The sequence below is a fragment of the Strix uralensis genome, chromosome 3 (assembly GCF_047716275.1).
Source record: "Strix uralensis isolate ZFMK-TIS-50842 chromosome 3, bStrUra1, whole genome shotgun sequence".
NCBI classification, from domain to species: Eukaryota; Metazoa; Chordata; class Aves; order Strigiformes; family Strigidae; genus Strix; species Strix uralensis.
The window spans coordinates 60,178,975-60,196,072 of NC_133974.1; the positions used below are offsets into that span (position 1 = coordinate 60,178,975).

Genomic DNA, 17,098 nt, shown 5'->3' on the forward strand with positions numbered 1-17,098 from the left:
TTTGAGAGGACGAAAATTCAAACAAAGCATTATGTTTTTATATACGCTTGTATTAATGTAAGGTGTGTTTTCTTTTAAATGTAGTACATGATGCTAAAATGACGGTTCATATAAAGAATATTTTCTTAAATTTGGAGATGCAAGTATGTTTTTGGAAACAGACAACCTATAGTGAAGTGTTGTTATAAACTTCTAGCCCTGAAAATCCCCCATCTTTGGCAGTGGCTTTCTCTTTGGACCGGAGTTTGATGTTAGAAGTTAATGACTACTAATAGTTATTTTACAGTTACTTGTTTTGTATTTGCGGCAGTTGCAAGACACCTAGGATTGTAAATTTGGGGAGAAAAAGGAGTTTCTCATTCTGTGGAAGATGTTTCATTTTCTTGCCTGTGGTGCAAAACGAAATGTAGAGCTAGATCCTATAATTAATCAGATCTGCATGTGCCCTGACATCACCACGTATGAAGAAGGACTCTAGAATAAGTAGTTGTTAAGGAGTGCATTGCAATCACGAGTGATCAATATTGGGTTGTCTTTCTAGCAGAACGTAGTATTTATAGTGACTAACTTTTCTAAGCCTGTGTCTTACTTCTTTTGACATACACGTTTGTATTTAGATTCTCTTTGTGCCAGAAACAAGCGCTGTGAGGCTGTCGTCTTTCAGTCCCGGTGCTCCCGTATCTCCTTCATCATCAGATGCTGAATATGATAAACTCCCTGTAAGTCAAACATTGGTTCACTGGCCTTAAACTCACAAAGTCATTTCTGATTCTGAAGCTGAGATTCAAGGCTGTGTAAATGGCAGTTTTTTGAATTTACAGTTCAGACCTTGTGTGTAGTGTATTGAGTAACATTAATTTTGTTGTACTACAAAATTTACCATCTCTTTAAAATATTCCAAATTAAGGGAATTCTGTCTGAGCAGAGAAACCCAGTGCAGGTTCAGTTGGGCCCAGAGTCTATCAAAACAATTGAAAATGGTGTGGTGTATAGTTTTTAAAGAATAGAAAGTTAAATATGAAAAATTATTTAGTGTTTCACCCTGGAGATTTCTATGCTGCTCTGCAGTCCAGAGCCTTGATCCTGTATTGGGATCCTTCAGCCAGAGGCTGTTAGTTTAGTCTGAGCTGTCAGTTTCTTTCTAATTAAGTGTATTATGGCGGTACCCATATATAGACTTGTCTTACATAGACAAGACTGCTGGATTTAATCTTTGTGAAAGGCCTTGGCATAGCTGATCTTTCATTTTCCTTAGAAGGGTGATGGGCCATGATGATTTTAGATAGTAGTTTTGGGGAGTTTAGCTGTCCACCTGCTGATGTTAAAGCAATTAGACATTTCAAATCCATAACTAATGAAAAGGAAGGTGGAGAGAACCCTGGAGTGAGTAACTGTGTTTAACCTTAGTCTTACGCCTCTGTGCCACCTATATGGGGCACACCAGTGTACTGTGTGCAGAGGTCTTCAGGGCAGTGAGGGGGCAGGACTGGCCCGCTCACAATGAGAGTACCTCATTGAAATTTCTTGCCTGTTACTTGTATGGAGGTTTTTTGTAATGTTACAAGGTTTTTCTTCCATACAGGATACTGCGGGAAGCGTACATACATACGTACATACATACATACATGACCACCACTTCTCTTCCTTAAGCAAAAAGAAAATAGTTGGTTGAACCTGGCCTTTTAGTTGCCCAAAATCTAAAAGTACATGATTCTGCTCTGCACTGAACTTCTTCTTTTTTAAGGATGCTGATTTGGCAAGAAAGGCCTTCAAACCAGTTGAGAGAGTTCTGTCCTCTACTTCAGAAGAGGATGAGCCTGTGGTTGTCAAATTTTTAAAAATGAATTGTCGTTACTTCACAGATGGTAAGGTAGGTGGAACCTGGCTTTTGGGCATTGTCTGAGATTCTTTAAAAGCAAAATCTGTTTGGATAAGTGAGAGATGAATACTGGGAGAGTCAGATGTGCTTCACACTTGTAAAGAATGTAAATGTTCTGGTGGCTTTAACTATCACTGCTGTGTTTGTTGGTACTGTGGTAATATGCTGTATCATTTTGTTCTTTCAGTTGTTTAATCTGTTATGATAATTGCTTTATGAAAGAATAGCTTTTCTAGCCATCTTCACTCCCTTACCATGTCTTACCAGAATTACTTGTTTAAGAGTGTATTGCTAGATACACAGAGAAAACTGCACTTTAGAGTTAGAAGGTGTCAGGATTAGTTGTCAAGTTCCACCAAATTGTGAAACAGCTTTATAAAACGAGCACATACCTATCTATTTCATTTATGACTAAGCTAAATTTTAACTGTTTGCAGAGCAGTGTTTCCAAATATGCCTGTGTCGCTTCTGCACTTGCTAATGAATGTCATGCAAACCCTAATAAAAGGATAAATATTGCATGATACAACCTTTTCTTTCTTTTTCTTGTAAGCGTTCTTGTAACATACATGCTCCCACTGAGACTGCACCCTAAATTTTACAGCAGCTGTTCTAGAAGAGAAGGCACAAAGATTGGAATGTATTTTAACCCTCTCTTCTTCTCAAGGTTGCAAGACACTGTCTTCCTGAACCGTCTAGTTTGATATATCTACTCATGTTGACTCTGGTTTCAGTTAGATGTCTGCATGTTTGGGTTTTCAAGTTCTCTGGAATTTATAACACTGGAGATGTTAACCATTGTAATTTAAACATATGTTTTCCCTTAGTGTTGACTTTTGTAAGATGGATGTGTTTACACCTAGAGTTTTTGGCTTCTTTTCACATCGAGTGAATGTAGACTGTATTTAACCACTCTGCATTTTTTCAGTCTGCTATTTTGTAGAAAGTACTAGAGGGCTACTTGATGGCTCGCATCTAAATTAGGGCAATACTGTTGCTTTGTTATGTGATGCTTGCTAGATGCAGTGGATACAGATTGCCAATTTTATGGCTGCAGGTCTGAAAAAGTAATTTGCAGTCACAATTAAAAGTGGCATGGCTTCTTTGCCAGTGTAGCTATAATCTCTTGTTGCCTTGCTTCCTGCAGTGGCTGGGTAGGAAGTACAGCCTACTTATGTATTGCTCTTCTGGCTAACTAGAGTTACTTACCTGTGGGAGAAGCCTCTGCACTTGATTTTGATTCTTTCATCCAGACACACACCAGGCATGTGTATGTGAGTCATACAGGAGAAACAAATGGGAAATAAATGCAGACTTTGCTTTACAAGGGAACAGGCACACATGTACTCACTTGCCAGTGCCAAGCCATCAGCTTAGCATCTCTTTGATTTAAAAAAAAAAAAAAAACAAACCAAGCTTGTGGTCCTTTACCAGCCTATTTGTTAGCCTTCCTTGGCTTGCCTTACAGATGACCTTGGATAATTTAATAGTATCTACAGTGTAGGTAATTTCTGTTGATTTGTGGCTCCTGTTTGTCAGATGTCATGATTTACGCACAGCTTCTGAGCTGGTCTGGTGAATTTTGTAGCTCATGTGGAAGAGAGGATGCAGGACCAAGACACTGGAAATCTCCTTTATAAACCTTGTAAAATGGTCAGTTGCCATGGGTTGGATGCTGAATAATGGCTCGTGCAGCCTCTTGTTGAATCTATGGAGTTAATTAAATGTCTTCTACAGCTGTGCAAAATATGCTTGGATCAGTGGTAGAAGCTGCTTCTAGGTCAGGGAGAAGCGTTTTGCGTGTACCTCTGGGAGAGTAGATCAAGGGGACCTATATGTGGCTTAGCATAGTAACCTTGACATTTCCACAAGAAAGACTGCCTTTCAGTGTGCTGGTTGCATACAAATTCATGTATCAAATGAAGGTGGCTGCATCTAGAATAAAATGGTACTTTTTTTCTTAAATCTACTAATCTATTTTGGCTGAGATTGATTTAACAATCTGCAGTTTTAGCTTGCGTCAGCCAGCGCTGAAAGTTGAATAGTCAGATGTTCTTCCTTATCAGCCAAGAACTTATGTGTTACTAAGCAATTTTTTTCCTTTGCTCTCCTTATAATGTCTGACTTGATGCAATTGGAAACCAAAATGTTTTGTTAGCAAACATTGCATGATGGGGTATAAAGAGGCAGGAGATGGGTTTTTCCTTTTTAGGATGGTAGCCTAAAATCCAGTACCAAATGATAAGTGAATGACATGTGATGTGCTAACTCTTCCTTCTCCTATTTTAGGGCGTAGTTGGAGGAGTCATGATAGTAACTCCAAACAATATCATGTTTGACCCACATAAGTCTGATCCTCTGGTAATTGAGAATGGCTGTGAAGAATATGGGCTCATCTGCCCCATGGAAGAGGTTGTCTCAATAGCCCTCTACAATGACATCTCTCACATGAAGATTAAAGACGCATTGCCATCGTAAGGAGTGTTCTTCCCTGAACTTATGTTTACAGATTTTTCGTAAGGGTCATGGAAAAGAAGGGGAAGGAATGGAGGGGAAGAGTTTTAATGAAGTAGAATAAAACAAATCAGGGGAGGAAAGTGCCAGCAAAGGAATGATTCACTTGTGTTGTTCTTCCACTTTTTTTTTAGAGTACTTCAGTGGCAGTAAAGAGAAATGGGTCGTGAATATGAGAACCAAAGTGCAAATGTGACCAGTAAAAACCAGTAGTTAAAAGTATTGGTAGCATGCCATAGTTGGGCTCTTGCACTGACCCATCTCCAGGGTTATTTCAGTGGCATTGAAGAGGGTTAAATTTGGACCATTTGTTGAGTTATCAGGACTGTTCTGAGTATTTAAAACTTTTGAAGATAACAACACCTTAATTGCCATTTTCAGGACTTACAGAAATACCAGTCTGTGGAATACTTCTACTTCAGAACCAGAAATGCATTGATAGTTATCGTTTATAATACATAATAGACTTTCTGGGGTGGGCTACTTCCATCTATGCATAATCCAGTCATTGCTTATGTATTTGTTCTCAGCAAGGTTTTGTCCTTATAGGCAACACCTGTTTGATCAGTGAAATTCATCTCCTTCCCTCCATTTTCTCATTTCAAGAAAAATTTTCCAGATATTTGTTATGCTCATTACTAGAGTGTTTAGTAAGTTCTTAGTAACTTTTAAGTGATGAAAATCCTGTATTCCCATTCACTGCAGACTTTTTAGAAGCAGTGAAGAACTCAAGTTGTTAAGTTTTCAAGAATTTTCTATTCTGAAACATTTTATGATTGTCCTGCTTTAAAAAGAAATCTTTGGGGAAGTCTGCATTCAAACAGTATATTTGAGTAATAGAGAAAAATAAAAGGAAGGAAACCCAACTCTGTTGCCTGTTACTGTTTTGCAGTAAACACGTTCAAACAGGGTACAGCTTATCTCTGATTTGCTTTCTTCTCAAATACGTTTGTACTGACTAGGGAAGCATGGATGGTTGTAGAGGTTGACTCGTTGTCAGGTGTGGGAAATAACAATATTAATATGGTATGAATTAAATTCCAGCAGCTAAATGCATGTCCTGTGGTTTTTTGGTTACTGAACTTCTGATGACTTGCACATTGTTATTACATGCGTACCATTTCTTCACCCATGTGGCATATTCTGCCAAGTGGTTTACTCATTTTATTTTGGTATTATCCATTCCACATTTTTCTCCATTTTCTTTAAAGTCACTTACTTCCACTGATGTATGTTTATTTTGGAGAAAGTAATTTTTTGTTGAGTTTCAGAGCTTAAGTTAAGTTGGTATATTATTTAGTTTTTCTTTTCCTTTTTTTTTCTGTTTCCATTTTGCTTTTAACATCCTATGTACATCCATCATTTTCCCTGACAGTGACATACCAAAGGATCTTTGTCCTCTGTACAGGCCAGGAGAATGGGAAGACCTGTCCTCTGAGAAAGATATCAATCCTTTCAGCAAATTCAAATCCCTTAGCAAGGAAAAGAGGCAGCAGAATGGGGATCCATCTATTGCTCTGGGTGCCAAACAGATAAAGCCTTCAGATAAGGAAAAGTCTGCTGATTTTGAAGTTCTTCAGTCATCTGAGAGTACAGGTTCAATTAAATCAAAGTCACTGGAGTTTCACAACAACATCACTGCCACTGAACATTTGGAAAAGTTTGCTGCAGATCCATGTGCCAAGGAGCCTTCTGGGGAAAAAAACGCTTCAGATATCAAAACCAAAGAAAAATCCCTCTTGGAAGAAGGAGAGGATGACTTCATTGAGCTGGAAAAGACGTCATCTCGTATGGATAGAGGGTTGGACAGGAAAATCTCAGTAATGGAAGGCTTGCTGGCTGACCCCAGGGAGTTGGGGAGAACTAAGCAGCAGGTAACCAAACCCACTACAGAAGTCCAGGAGCACTTGACAGTTGATTCCTTGGAAAAAAAGGACAGTGTTGAACCTAAAGCTGACTTAGACTTAGAGCTGTGTGAAAAGCAAGATGTTATTCCAGAAGTAAACAAATGTGTCAGTTCCCCAACAGGTAAGGTGGAGACTGCACTGGACACTAAGAAAGAGCTAGAGAAAGATAAACTTATTGAATTTTACCTCAATAAAGATGGGAATGGGTCTCAGTCATCTGAAGACTTACACAAGGCTGAAATCCAGAAAGGTGAAAACAATAAAGCAATTGGCATAGACCTCACACTTAGCTGTTCAAAGTCCCGAGCTAATGAAGTCCATACAGTTAAAAGTATGGAGCTTGATTCCTGCTGTGTTGAAAGGAAAGCACCTTCATTAGAAATCAGCTCAGCAGCAGCAGAGGAAAAGGATCTGAAAGAGTCTGTGGACTCTTCATTAGTACCAGCTATAGACAAGACCTGTCAAGAAACACAGTTAGACAATCAATCAGAAATCAGACTGTGGCTGCTGCAGAAAATTCAAGTGCCAATTGAAGGTAGGTCTCTGGTTATCCTTGTTTCCTCTGAGACTTGGACAGCATTATGACGGTAACCTTTGAATCAGTTAGCCTTCTGCTCTAAAATTCCTCCTTCTATAATACCTGTTCTTTTTTTTTTTTTTCTCGTGTATATTATATTTTTATTTTATCTGCTATTTAGAAGAAAAAAAATACCTTCAAATTCCCTAAGCTTCCAGTTTGCTAAGTAGCTTGTGTGCTTTTTCCATATTCAGTGATTACTGTTTATATAATCCTCACCTCTGTTTGGCTTGAGGACAGTGAAATGTCTTCCAGGTGCAGAATTGACAGGGACATTGCATGGCATAGGAATTGTCACTCCGTATTGGTAACTTTTGTTGCTTCGGTGAAGTCTGCCAGTGCAGTGTCCAAAGCAGTAGTGCATTGCTGTGAAAGGGGGAGGTACAAAAGTATTCTTGATGCTATTTGCATCTGTCTTGTGTCTTTCATGCTATGGAAGCCCTTAAAGAAGTGATAAATAGGAATATATGTAGAGTCTTACTGACTGATCATTTTGTCCTGATTGCTCATTGGGTTATCATAAATGAAATTCAGGCTTTTACTGGAAAGCATATAACAAAATGAAATCTCAGTTTAGGTAGCATGTACACATATTACTATTTCTACTACAGCCCAGTGCCTCTAAGCACTAGTCCATCTTGGAGCGCTGATGCTCCTCTCTTGATAGTTTAATGACCCAGTGGACATACCCTTGATTCATATCAGGTCGGGGGGATGATTAGAGTGGAAGTCTTTATTGTAAAAAATGTTGTTCTTAAAACGGTTTTTTCCTTCTTTTGGAAGGGTTGATATCTTACCAGTTGTATTTGGTGCTTGTTCTCATTAGGAGAGGAAAAAAAAAAAAAAAAGACTGTATGTGTACTCCTAAAATGAATGAGGCAACTTCAGTTTGATTTAGGCTATTTTTGTCACACTAGCAATTTAAGGAAATGAAATTGCTTGTATGCGTGACCCTGTCTTGTGCAGACAAAAGGTGTTTGTATGGCTGTCTGACCATCAGAGTTGAGGAACTGATTGGGCTTTGTGTGTGTGTGCGCAGGGTTACCCTTTGACTGGATGGGTTTTCTGGACCCGGTCAAACACTGTTGCCTTTACTTGCCTGCTTTGTGTTGCAGTTTGCACCCAGCCTGATCATCTTACTGATTTGCTTTACAGGGCTGTTCTGTGCATAGCTATACAGCTGAGGGGGATACAGGCTGTGATGAAATGGGAATGAATGGCCACAGTTTAGGATGAATGAAGATTTATTAAACCACTTTTGCTATTGAATGACATATCAGGTGTAATTGTGTACAGTGCCTCTGAGTATTCCTTTGCACAAGATTATTAATCTTTGACAATGTTTGATCAGCTGCAGTATTTGTACTTGCCTGTAAGCAGCCCATTTCTTTTGTCTCTCATTCAGATATGCTTCCTTCAAAAGAGGAGAAGAGCAAAACTCCTCCAATGTTTCTGTGCATTAAAGTAGGCAAGCCCATGAGAAAGTCCTTTGCGTCTCAGAGCACCACCATGTCTCAACAGTACAGTAAAAAGATAAAGCAACCGGAGTACTGGTTTGCTGTTCCTAGGGAAAGGTAAGCTGCAGTGCATAGCACAAAAACATGTTTGTCTCATTTTTTTTAAATGTGTAGTGCTTTCTAGACTTGAATCTGACTTTTCCTATGTGGTCTAAGGTGTGAAATGCAGTGAGGATGCTGAGATGAGCAGATGGGTGCCCTCGTTTCATTGCATGCCAGAGAGATAAAGCACTGTTTGTTTGCTCGTCTAATATGGCTCCCAGTAGGAAGGAAGATGGGATCAGGTGCCACCTGGAAAATAAAAAGAAGGATCTACATTCACCTAACATGATAAAAGCGCTGGGGGAGGATATGGGTTTTGGCTGTAGTATAGAAAGTGAGGGAAGGGGGAAAAGTGGCAAGAAAGGCAAGGAGTCCACTAAGGGGCCAGTGCTAAAAAAATAGGTATTTCACATGAGCAAAGGGCAACATGTGGAAAAGGGAGACGAGACACTCCTATCTCTATGGGTGCAGCTATTTCTGCCTTCAGGCCCACAAAAAAAGTCCCTTTCTTCATCCCTTCATCCCTTTAAATTTTTAGTGCCTGTAGGTGTGTATGTATGCATAAAGAGTACTATAGCAAAAAAACCCCAAAAGAGCAAGGGCCTGTGATTTGCCACATAAATCACCCAGGAATTTTTACTGGCTGTGAGGAATCAAATCCCTGGTCTTTTTCTTGATAGAAGGCAGCTAGACCAATTCTCTGGTCTGTTGATGAACCAAAATAGGGAAATTGGTGATCACACTTCTGGTGAATTAGATACCAGGAAGGAAGAATCTGAACTTGTGATCCATCTCAGAGCTGTCTCTTTAAGATATAGTCAATTTTTTTCCTTTTTTTTAATAATTTTTCAGAATATTTAATTCTCTTTTCAAATTTGTAACATGTAGATTTAAGTATTTATTTCTTGTAGTTTAGAAATGAGTGTTTCGAGCAGACCAGAGTGTGGAAGTTACTGACGCAGGGGAGGAGGGGGAGAGGTTTAATCCAGCTGGAATGTGGCCGTCGGGAGTGTAGCTGAAGATAGCTTTTGATTTGCTTGCTATCAGCTGAACCCAGTCCTTGGCTCCTCAAGGATTGCAAAAGGGAGGGTTCAGAAAATTCTAGGTTGAAGTGTGAGTAAATACTTCAAGGAGTTGGAATGATGCTGTAATATAACACAAGGTCAGTTATTGCTTTGGGGATAGTGTATCTTAATGTTGAATAAAGCTGCTGAGCTGAACTGAGGTTGTCTCTAATTGTTCCTCTGTGCAACAGATAAATCTATTAAGCTTCTTGCCACAGACTTGGAAAACAACTTCTCTGCTTGTGTCTTTACGAGCAGAAATTTTCTGAATAGCGAGGGGAACTAACCCATATATAAACCGAAGTGTTGACAGCTGGTTTATACTTCAGTTTTTAGAATGAGGAAAAAGTAATTTCTGCAGTGTGCTGTTGCAGGAGCACTCAGCTCTTCCGGCTGACAGATCTTTGCTGTCAGGGCTGCTGTTCAGATCTTGATCAAAATTAGTGGTGAATGTAGTGTAAGATTGGGTCATTTTGGTGCTATTCATGCATGCCTGTTTTAACACCACAGAGGTGCATGAAAGATCATGTAGAACTTGGGGCAAAAATTAAACATGACCCACTCCGTCATATTAATGCAAGACATGTCTTTGCCTAACAAGTCAGTGTTTTCTTTAAACTCTGGGATGCCTTCCCAAAGCAAAATGCAACGTTTCCTAATGGCTGGTGATAATCTTGAACCAGTATTACATAGTATGTAATTATCTGTGTTGTATCTTGAGTGCCATGAACAGTAGGTCATTTGGGATAGCTTTGCAGTGTATTTTTGATACAATGTATCAGAATAATTTACCAAGTTCAAAAACATTTGGAATGCAGTTTATATTCATGTATGAAAAAACCAAGAATACCACTCTCATCTCCTTGGCCATAAAGCAGCATAAATAAAACACTGTGTCCGGTGCAGTCACAGTAGCTTGTGCAGTATCTTAATGTTTCATAGTAGTTAAGAAAAAAAAAAAAAAACACAAACCAAACCTGGATTGAGACTGTGAAGAAATTCATGTGCGTGTCAATAATCACTGTGTAAGTTAAATCTTCCTCTGATTTGCAGTTAATTACATTTTTCCATGGTCTCTGAATGTTTGCTGTTAAAACAGCTTCTGTCATCAGTTGTGAAAATGGCTCTATTTTCAGCCAGGGCCCTGTAGCTCGCTGCTCCCAGCAGAGCTGCTCTGCCATCTGCAGACTGCTGCTGCTTTCCTGGTTTTGGCAGGCTGCGGGAAAGCTACACTGAGGGGGAGGCATACTTACCTTTTAAAATTCTTCATTTTTTTTTTCTTTTTTAAATTTTTTTTTTAGTTGGAAGCCTCTGGAAACATTATTAATACACAGAGAAGACTGTTAGGCTGATATTTTTTATAAAGGCTGTCAATAAGTCTTAAGTCTCATTTGCTTTTTGAGGCTGTTTTAAGTCTTCTTTCTTCCTACGTGGCTTCCTGGGTGCTGAGAGTGTCCCGGCGTGCGTCACCCCGTGGCCTGCACAGCGTGACTGAGTTAATCAGTGACTGTAGAGCTGGTTTGCGCTGCCTGCTTGATCACAGCAGCTGTTGCCTTAGCACGTAACAGGGGAGGTGGGCTTCTTGAGTTGCCTTATATACAGATTATTCAGTCTAGGGCAGCTTCTTGCCAGGTTCAGCTGAGCAGAGGCGCACCCATACTTTTGGACACTAATAGATTGATTGATTCTTTTGCTGAGAAGTCTTGCAATGGGCATAGCTTACAGTATTAGAGGGTAAGTCTGTGCGTGCTCTTACTACATGGATTTATGTTTAAACAGTATGTAGGTTTTCCACCCTAGTGGATTTTGAGTAGCAGTTAGGTCAGTGATTATGTCACAGATGTCATCAAGGTCTCGCAGAGGAAAATGTTGTGCACTGGGACAGATAGAGTAATGCAGAATTTCTTTGTTTATAAACGTGTGTCCGAACAAATAATTTACTCATTTTAGCATTGACTAGTCAGTTCCTCAGTCCAGAAGTAAATCTCATTGATTATCTATAATATAAATTTGGCAGACAGGTTTGGCTTATGAATGTATAATTTGCATTGTTGTTGATGTAAAAGACATCGGACTGAGATCATGTTGCTGAGAGGGCATCTGCTTTTTTCAAGGTTTCTTTTTTGAGAGCAGGCAGATTTTCAAGAAGGAAAAGTAACAGGGGTTGAGCCTTGCTTCTTTTTTTCAGTCTTAGCTTCCTACCCCATTGGTCTTTTTGGTTTAGTTTGGGGAGTTGGGTGAGGTTTGGTTTGGGTTTTATTACTGTTTCTGTGGGGTTTCCTTTTGTAGAGCAAGATGTTTCTTGTCCTGTTAGTATCTAGTGCGTAACACCCTGTAGTTAATATGGTTGAAGGTGAGATCTGGAAGAACCTGCAGCATGACTAGCTGGAGTCAATACCTACATGATGCTTCTGTGCACTTACACAGGGCTTTGCATAAAGGGACGATGATTAAGATGGTCCTGATGCTGAGGATCACTCTTCCATGTTCCTGTTAATGGAGTGGAATAGGCAGGGTAAAGCTTAGATTTAGGCTCCTTTTGAATTAGCCTTCTATAAATAGAGTACTCCTAGACTCCTGATAAATTAAGATCTCAAACTATACAGATGAAACTTATGCGAACTTGTTTGTATCTATAGTTTAATATCTTGTAATGAGGGCTCATATAAGATTATATAAGCTCATATAAGCATATGAGGGTTTACAATACCTTAGTCCTCGTAAGATTCGTGAAGGATCATCATCTAGTCAGGCATGTTTATAACAAAGTCATAGGACTCCTCTGAATTAATTCCTGTTTCTAGGCCAGGAGCTGTGGTTGGACTTAGAGCCTTTGTACATGTATTCCAGGATGCATAAATTCTCCCCCACCGCCCAAACACACAAATTTGGAATTAGCCCCCCCTTCCACCTGTGACTGACCTGAAGACATTCATTTATGGAAAACTGGTTTGCCTCCGCCCTCAAAGAAGTCAGATCTTGTTGCCATATCAACAGAAATGGTGGTGGTGATGATGTCAGTTTGAGACCTCCTAAATTAAAGTATGTCCTTTAGAAGAAAAATAATTTACAGTTCCCCCCTGAGAATCAACTGGAACTTGACAAGCTGTCTGGTGTGTGTTATTGCTAATTGCCCTTGCTCTTTTCAGTGTATTATATACCTACTTCATTTTTTCTGGCTTACGGTCCCTGGTTGTAGTTGTATCTGTATTAGCAGGATTCCGTTCCTCTTAATGTAGGCTATCACAGACTATCGCTCCTGTAAGCTAAATAACTCTTTTTACCTCTTGGTGTATGGCAGTTGGTTTTGCGTGTCTGAGCTGCAACACTTGAGCATGACTTGGGAATGGTGCACCAGAGGTGGGCAGAGTATTCCAGCAGTGGTCACCACAGTGTCAAAACACCAAACTAAACACAATCTCGTTCCTTCTGCTGAGTGTTACTTTCTTAGTCCATTTAAGGATTCCACCAAGTATTGTCATCAGAGTGCTGGTGCAGAGCTCTTGCTCCAAAATTCAAAGCCATTATGCCAGGTCTCTAAGGTCCTTCTGCCAAGGGTAAAGTACCATCCTGGAAGCACACCCTCCACTCACCCTCCGCTCACTGTGCTCCTCTGTTCGGATGCATTCACACACACAGATGACTGTGCCCAGTTTACTAAGCAATGCAGTGGCATAATACTCCACCAAGCTTTTTCCTTACACTAATTTTATTGCTTTGCTGTCATGATCTTTAAGTCATGTTTTGTACTTTCCAAAATTAGTTTTCTACTTAATTTATATCCTTCACTATAAACTTTTCTTTTTACATTTGTTATGTGCCTTCTGTGTGTGTGTGTTACTATGAACACATTTGTAAGCATATTCACTTTGCTTTTAATCTGGCTACAGCTGGGGGCGGTTCCCTCTTTAATCAGTGTTCCATCTTTCATTTTTGATTTGTGACTCCTAGGTTAGTTTTTGGGGTTTTTGGGGGGTTTGTTGTTTTTTAAAAATGTTCCCTGTTATCATCTTTTCCTTTTGAATAATTTCTTTCTTGAGTGATTAACTTCAGGTTTCTGAAGTTGTTCCTTTCCAAGTACTTTATGTTTTATTGATATTTCACTGTTAGTTCATGACACATTCATAAGCATGTGATCACCAAAACAGCTATTGAGTTCTTGGATAAATTTCCTTGCAGCTGTCAAGTTGGCTATAAGAGAGTTCCTCAAGCAGTGGTTTTTCAATTTAAAAATTGTCTCAATTTCTTTTCAATTTGGTAGCTTGGAAATACCACCATAGCATGATGTTATAATTTTATTAACAGAGAAGGGATGCTCTGCATCTCCTTTCAGAATTACTTCTACAATCACCTATTTCTCATTTTATGCTGCTGCTGCTTAAATCTGGAGCATCTGGATTTATTTAGCATCTGTCCACAGTAGAGGAAAACTTAGTTATGGACTACTTAGATAAACTGAGAATGCACAGGTCCGTGGGGCCTGACAGGAAATATTCTGAGTGTACTAAGGAAGTTGGTTGACGTTATTGCAAGGCTGCTTTCTGTCATCCTTTGAAAGGTTATAGTCATTGGGAGAGGTCCTTAATAATTGGAAAGAAAAACGCTGTGACTATCTTCAGAAAAACTGAGGAGGATCTGTGGGCACACAGGGCAGTCAGCTTCACCTCAGTCCCCGGGAAGATTATGAAGCAAGTTCTTGTGGATGCTCTTTTCAGGCACATGGAGGACAAGAAGTGATCTGGAACAGCAACTGTAGATTTACCAAGGGCAAACTGTTTTTCTACCAACCAGATAACTTTTGTGTTTGAGATGGCTAGCTCTGTCAACAAGGAGAGAGCAAGGGATGTTGTTTTACCATGACCTTAGTAAGGCTTTCAACAGAATCTTCCACAGTATCCTTAGAGCTAAATTGAAGAGATGTGATCTGGACAGGTAGACTACAAGGTGGGTGAAAAACTGGCTGGACCATCAGGCTCAAAGGGTCTGAGTGGCAGCCAGGTGCAAGTGGTATTCCTTGGGGACTGATACTGTTTAATGTCTTTATCAAGGATGTGGACACGGGACAGAATGTACCTTTGTTATCTTGGGAGATGACACTAAATTGGGGGAGTTTTCATACATTGGAGGGCAGGGCTGCATTCAGAGGGACCTCAACACAGAGGAATGGCTGACAGAAATGTCAGGAAATTCAGAAAAGGCAAATGCAAAGTTGTGCACCTGGGGTGGAGCTGCCCCTGCAGTGCTGTGCTCTGGGGATGGGTGGCCTGCAGAGCAGCTTTGCAGAAAAGGAGCTGGGGAAGTTGAGAGCAAACTGAACATAAGTCAGTGGTGTGTCTTTACAGTACTGAAGGCCTCACTTCTTGCTGGCCCACGTAAGGAAGAGCATAGCCAACAGTTTGCAGAAAGTGGTTACTCCCCTCTTCCTTTTGGATACGTGGTTAATAAAAGACAGGGGGAAGGAGGAGGAAGAAGTAGGATGGTGCCAGACCCTTCTCAGATCATATGCTGCATGCATCAGAGGAAAGTGTGATTAGATGGAAGAGGGAAAAAAAACATGAGTCTGGTTATGCATGGAACAGGTTGCATGGAGAGATAGATGGTGGAGTCTGTGTTAGAGATTTTCACAGCTGCAAATGGACAAGACTATGCAACCTCTCTAACATGGAATTTAGCTTTGCTATAAACAGAAGTTGGCCTAGATGATCTCCAGAGGTGCCTTACAATCTAAGTATGTTCTGTAATCCTGAGATGAGAGCATGATTTTCTCCTCCACCCACCTGCATGAACGTGCTTTCAAACTGATCTTAGCCAGGCAGCAGCAACCACTGGTTTTATTGTTCTTCCATAGGGATTTGTAGTAATTAAGTACTTAAATTTCCAGACTAGGACTGCTGCACATAAAATACACAGTACTCAAGTTAAATGTCTCTTTCAGTTAAAACTCACATTAGTTAGAAAAGAGACGATCATACTGCTCTTTCTGAAGCCTCTGTGAGCAAGTGAAGAGGAACAGGGCATGCTGAGTGGCACCTATTGATGTGGGAAAACTTCTGCAGTTAGAAAAAAGGTCCTGACTAAAATGAGATGATACAGCTTTCAGAAGTGCCTTCCATAGTTTGCTGGTTTTAGATCTGTGCAGACTTGTAAGCAGTCACATGGCTTCTCACAAAGAAGGGGGGAACCCTTAGCAATGGGAGTATGACCCCCTTTTAGCCTTTACCAGGCAATTATTGGTGAGAACTATCCAAAGACTGATTGTTTGCACAGCACTACCTTGATCTCGTCTGTGTGTGTGTGTGTCTGTGTCTGAAGAGGAATGAACAGCAGCTAAAATTTTGACTTTGATACCAACATTAGCTACCTTACTTGTTCTTGATGAAGGGAGGCTGCTGGTGCCTCAGGAGCTAGCACTGGATGTTCACAAATTTAGGACAATTGTACTAGAACTGTATTTGGCGGTATATATTGAAAATGTTTCACAGGTACAGGTCTTACTTGATTACAAAAATTTAAACTGCTAGACCATCTGTTAGTCATGCACCACAGAAGCATTTGTGAATATGCAAAGGAGAAGAGGAAAAACTGATGGCAATGCCAATTTGTTCCTTTTTCATGATTGAGAGGACATTTCCATGATGAAGCAAAGTCTATCCATTATTCTTTCTGGGGGTAGTGGAAATTGGATTAAAATTTCTTGAGGCTAAAGTGAGTCAAGCCCCTCCAAATATCTCACTTTGAACTAGTGTAGCTGTCATGAACAGGCAACAATTTCAGGGCTGTCAGTTTATGCAGTTAGAACTGACATCAGACTCTAGCCCTTGTTGGTAGGAGTGTAGAACAAAAAAAAGTAGAGTCAGTTGGAAAACTCTCTGGAATTATACTAGTCAACCTGAACAGAATTCAACAGTGCTGAAATGGTATTTTAAGATTATTTGTACATACATATAAATCCAAGTAATTTGAAATATTGGGGGGAAATGTCTGAATTTCTCTAATATTTTTCTTGGTTTACATTAATCAAGGAATTGCTGGACAAAACTTTCTGGTGAATAACTGGAGAAAGATCCAGTGTCATAGGTACTATCTTTCTATCTGCCCTCTTTAATTAGGGTTTGATTTTTTTTTTTTTTTTTTTGCTGGCAATTCAACTTCTTGTATAGTGGAACCACTGTACTATTCCTGTTTGAAATGTCATGTGTTCATTTTAATTTTAATATACTACATAAATTCCTTCTTCAGAAATTGGTTATGGATGTTGTCAAAGAACATCTCTTTAAAGACAGTGATTGAGAACTGAGTATGTTTATGCTGCGTATACGCTGCTGGTACTGTATATATCATTAGCAAAGCTGTTGGTAACTGCTTATTTTCATTATGCTAACAGAATGAAGAATTGTTCTGTGGTTGTGTCTAACTTTTTGAGGGCAGTTAGAAACGTGGTGTAGACTTTACTGGTGATCTCTTATGGCTTTTGTTTTAGGCAGAAGGTCAAACTAAAGTGAATTTTTTATGGACTTAACTTTTGTGAGTATGACCTAATACCAGTCAATTGGCTTCTTAATATGAATTGTGTGCAACTGGACAAGCCATTTAATTTT

General features: G+C 39.7%; 1 protein-coding gene across 8 annotated transcripts in view; it reads left to right on the forward strand.

Moving 5' to 3' along the window:
- The window catches only part of NCOA7 (nuclear receptor coactivator 7), a 104,357-nt gene that overhangs the window by 77,104 nt on the left and 10,155 nt on the right, over window positions 1-17,098 (forward strand). For 6 of the 8 annotated variants that reach the window (XM_074862432.1, XM_074862431.1, XM_074862433.1 and 3 more), the window contains 5 exons: window positions 618-719; window positions 1,745-1,870; window positions 4,169-4,353; window positions 5,769-6,835; window positions 8,283-8,451. In XM_074862432.1, the coding sequence (XP_074718533.1) occupies window positions 618-719; window positions 1,745-1,870; window positions 4,169-4,353; window positions 5,769-6,835; window positions 8,283-8,451 (1,649 nt within the window). The remainder of the gene's footprint in view (window positions 1-617; window positions 720-1,744; window positions 1,871-4,168; window positions 4,354-5,768; window positions 6,836-8,282; window positions 8,452-17,098) is intronic. The other 2 variants (XM_074862434.1, XM_074862437.1) reach the window with 2 other exon arrangements.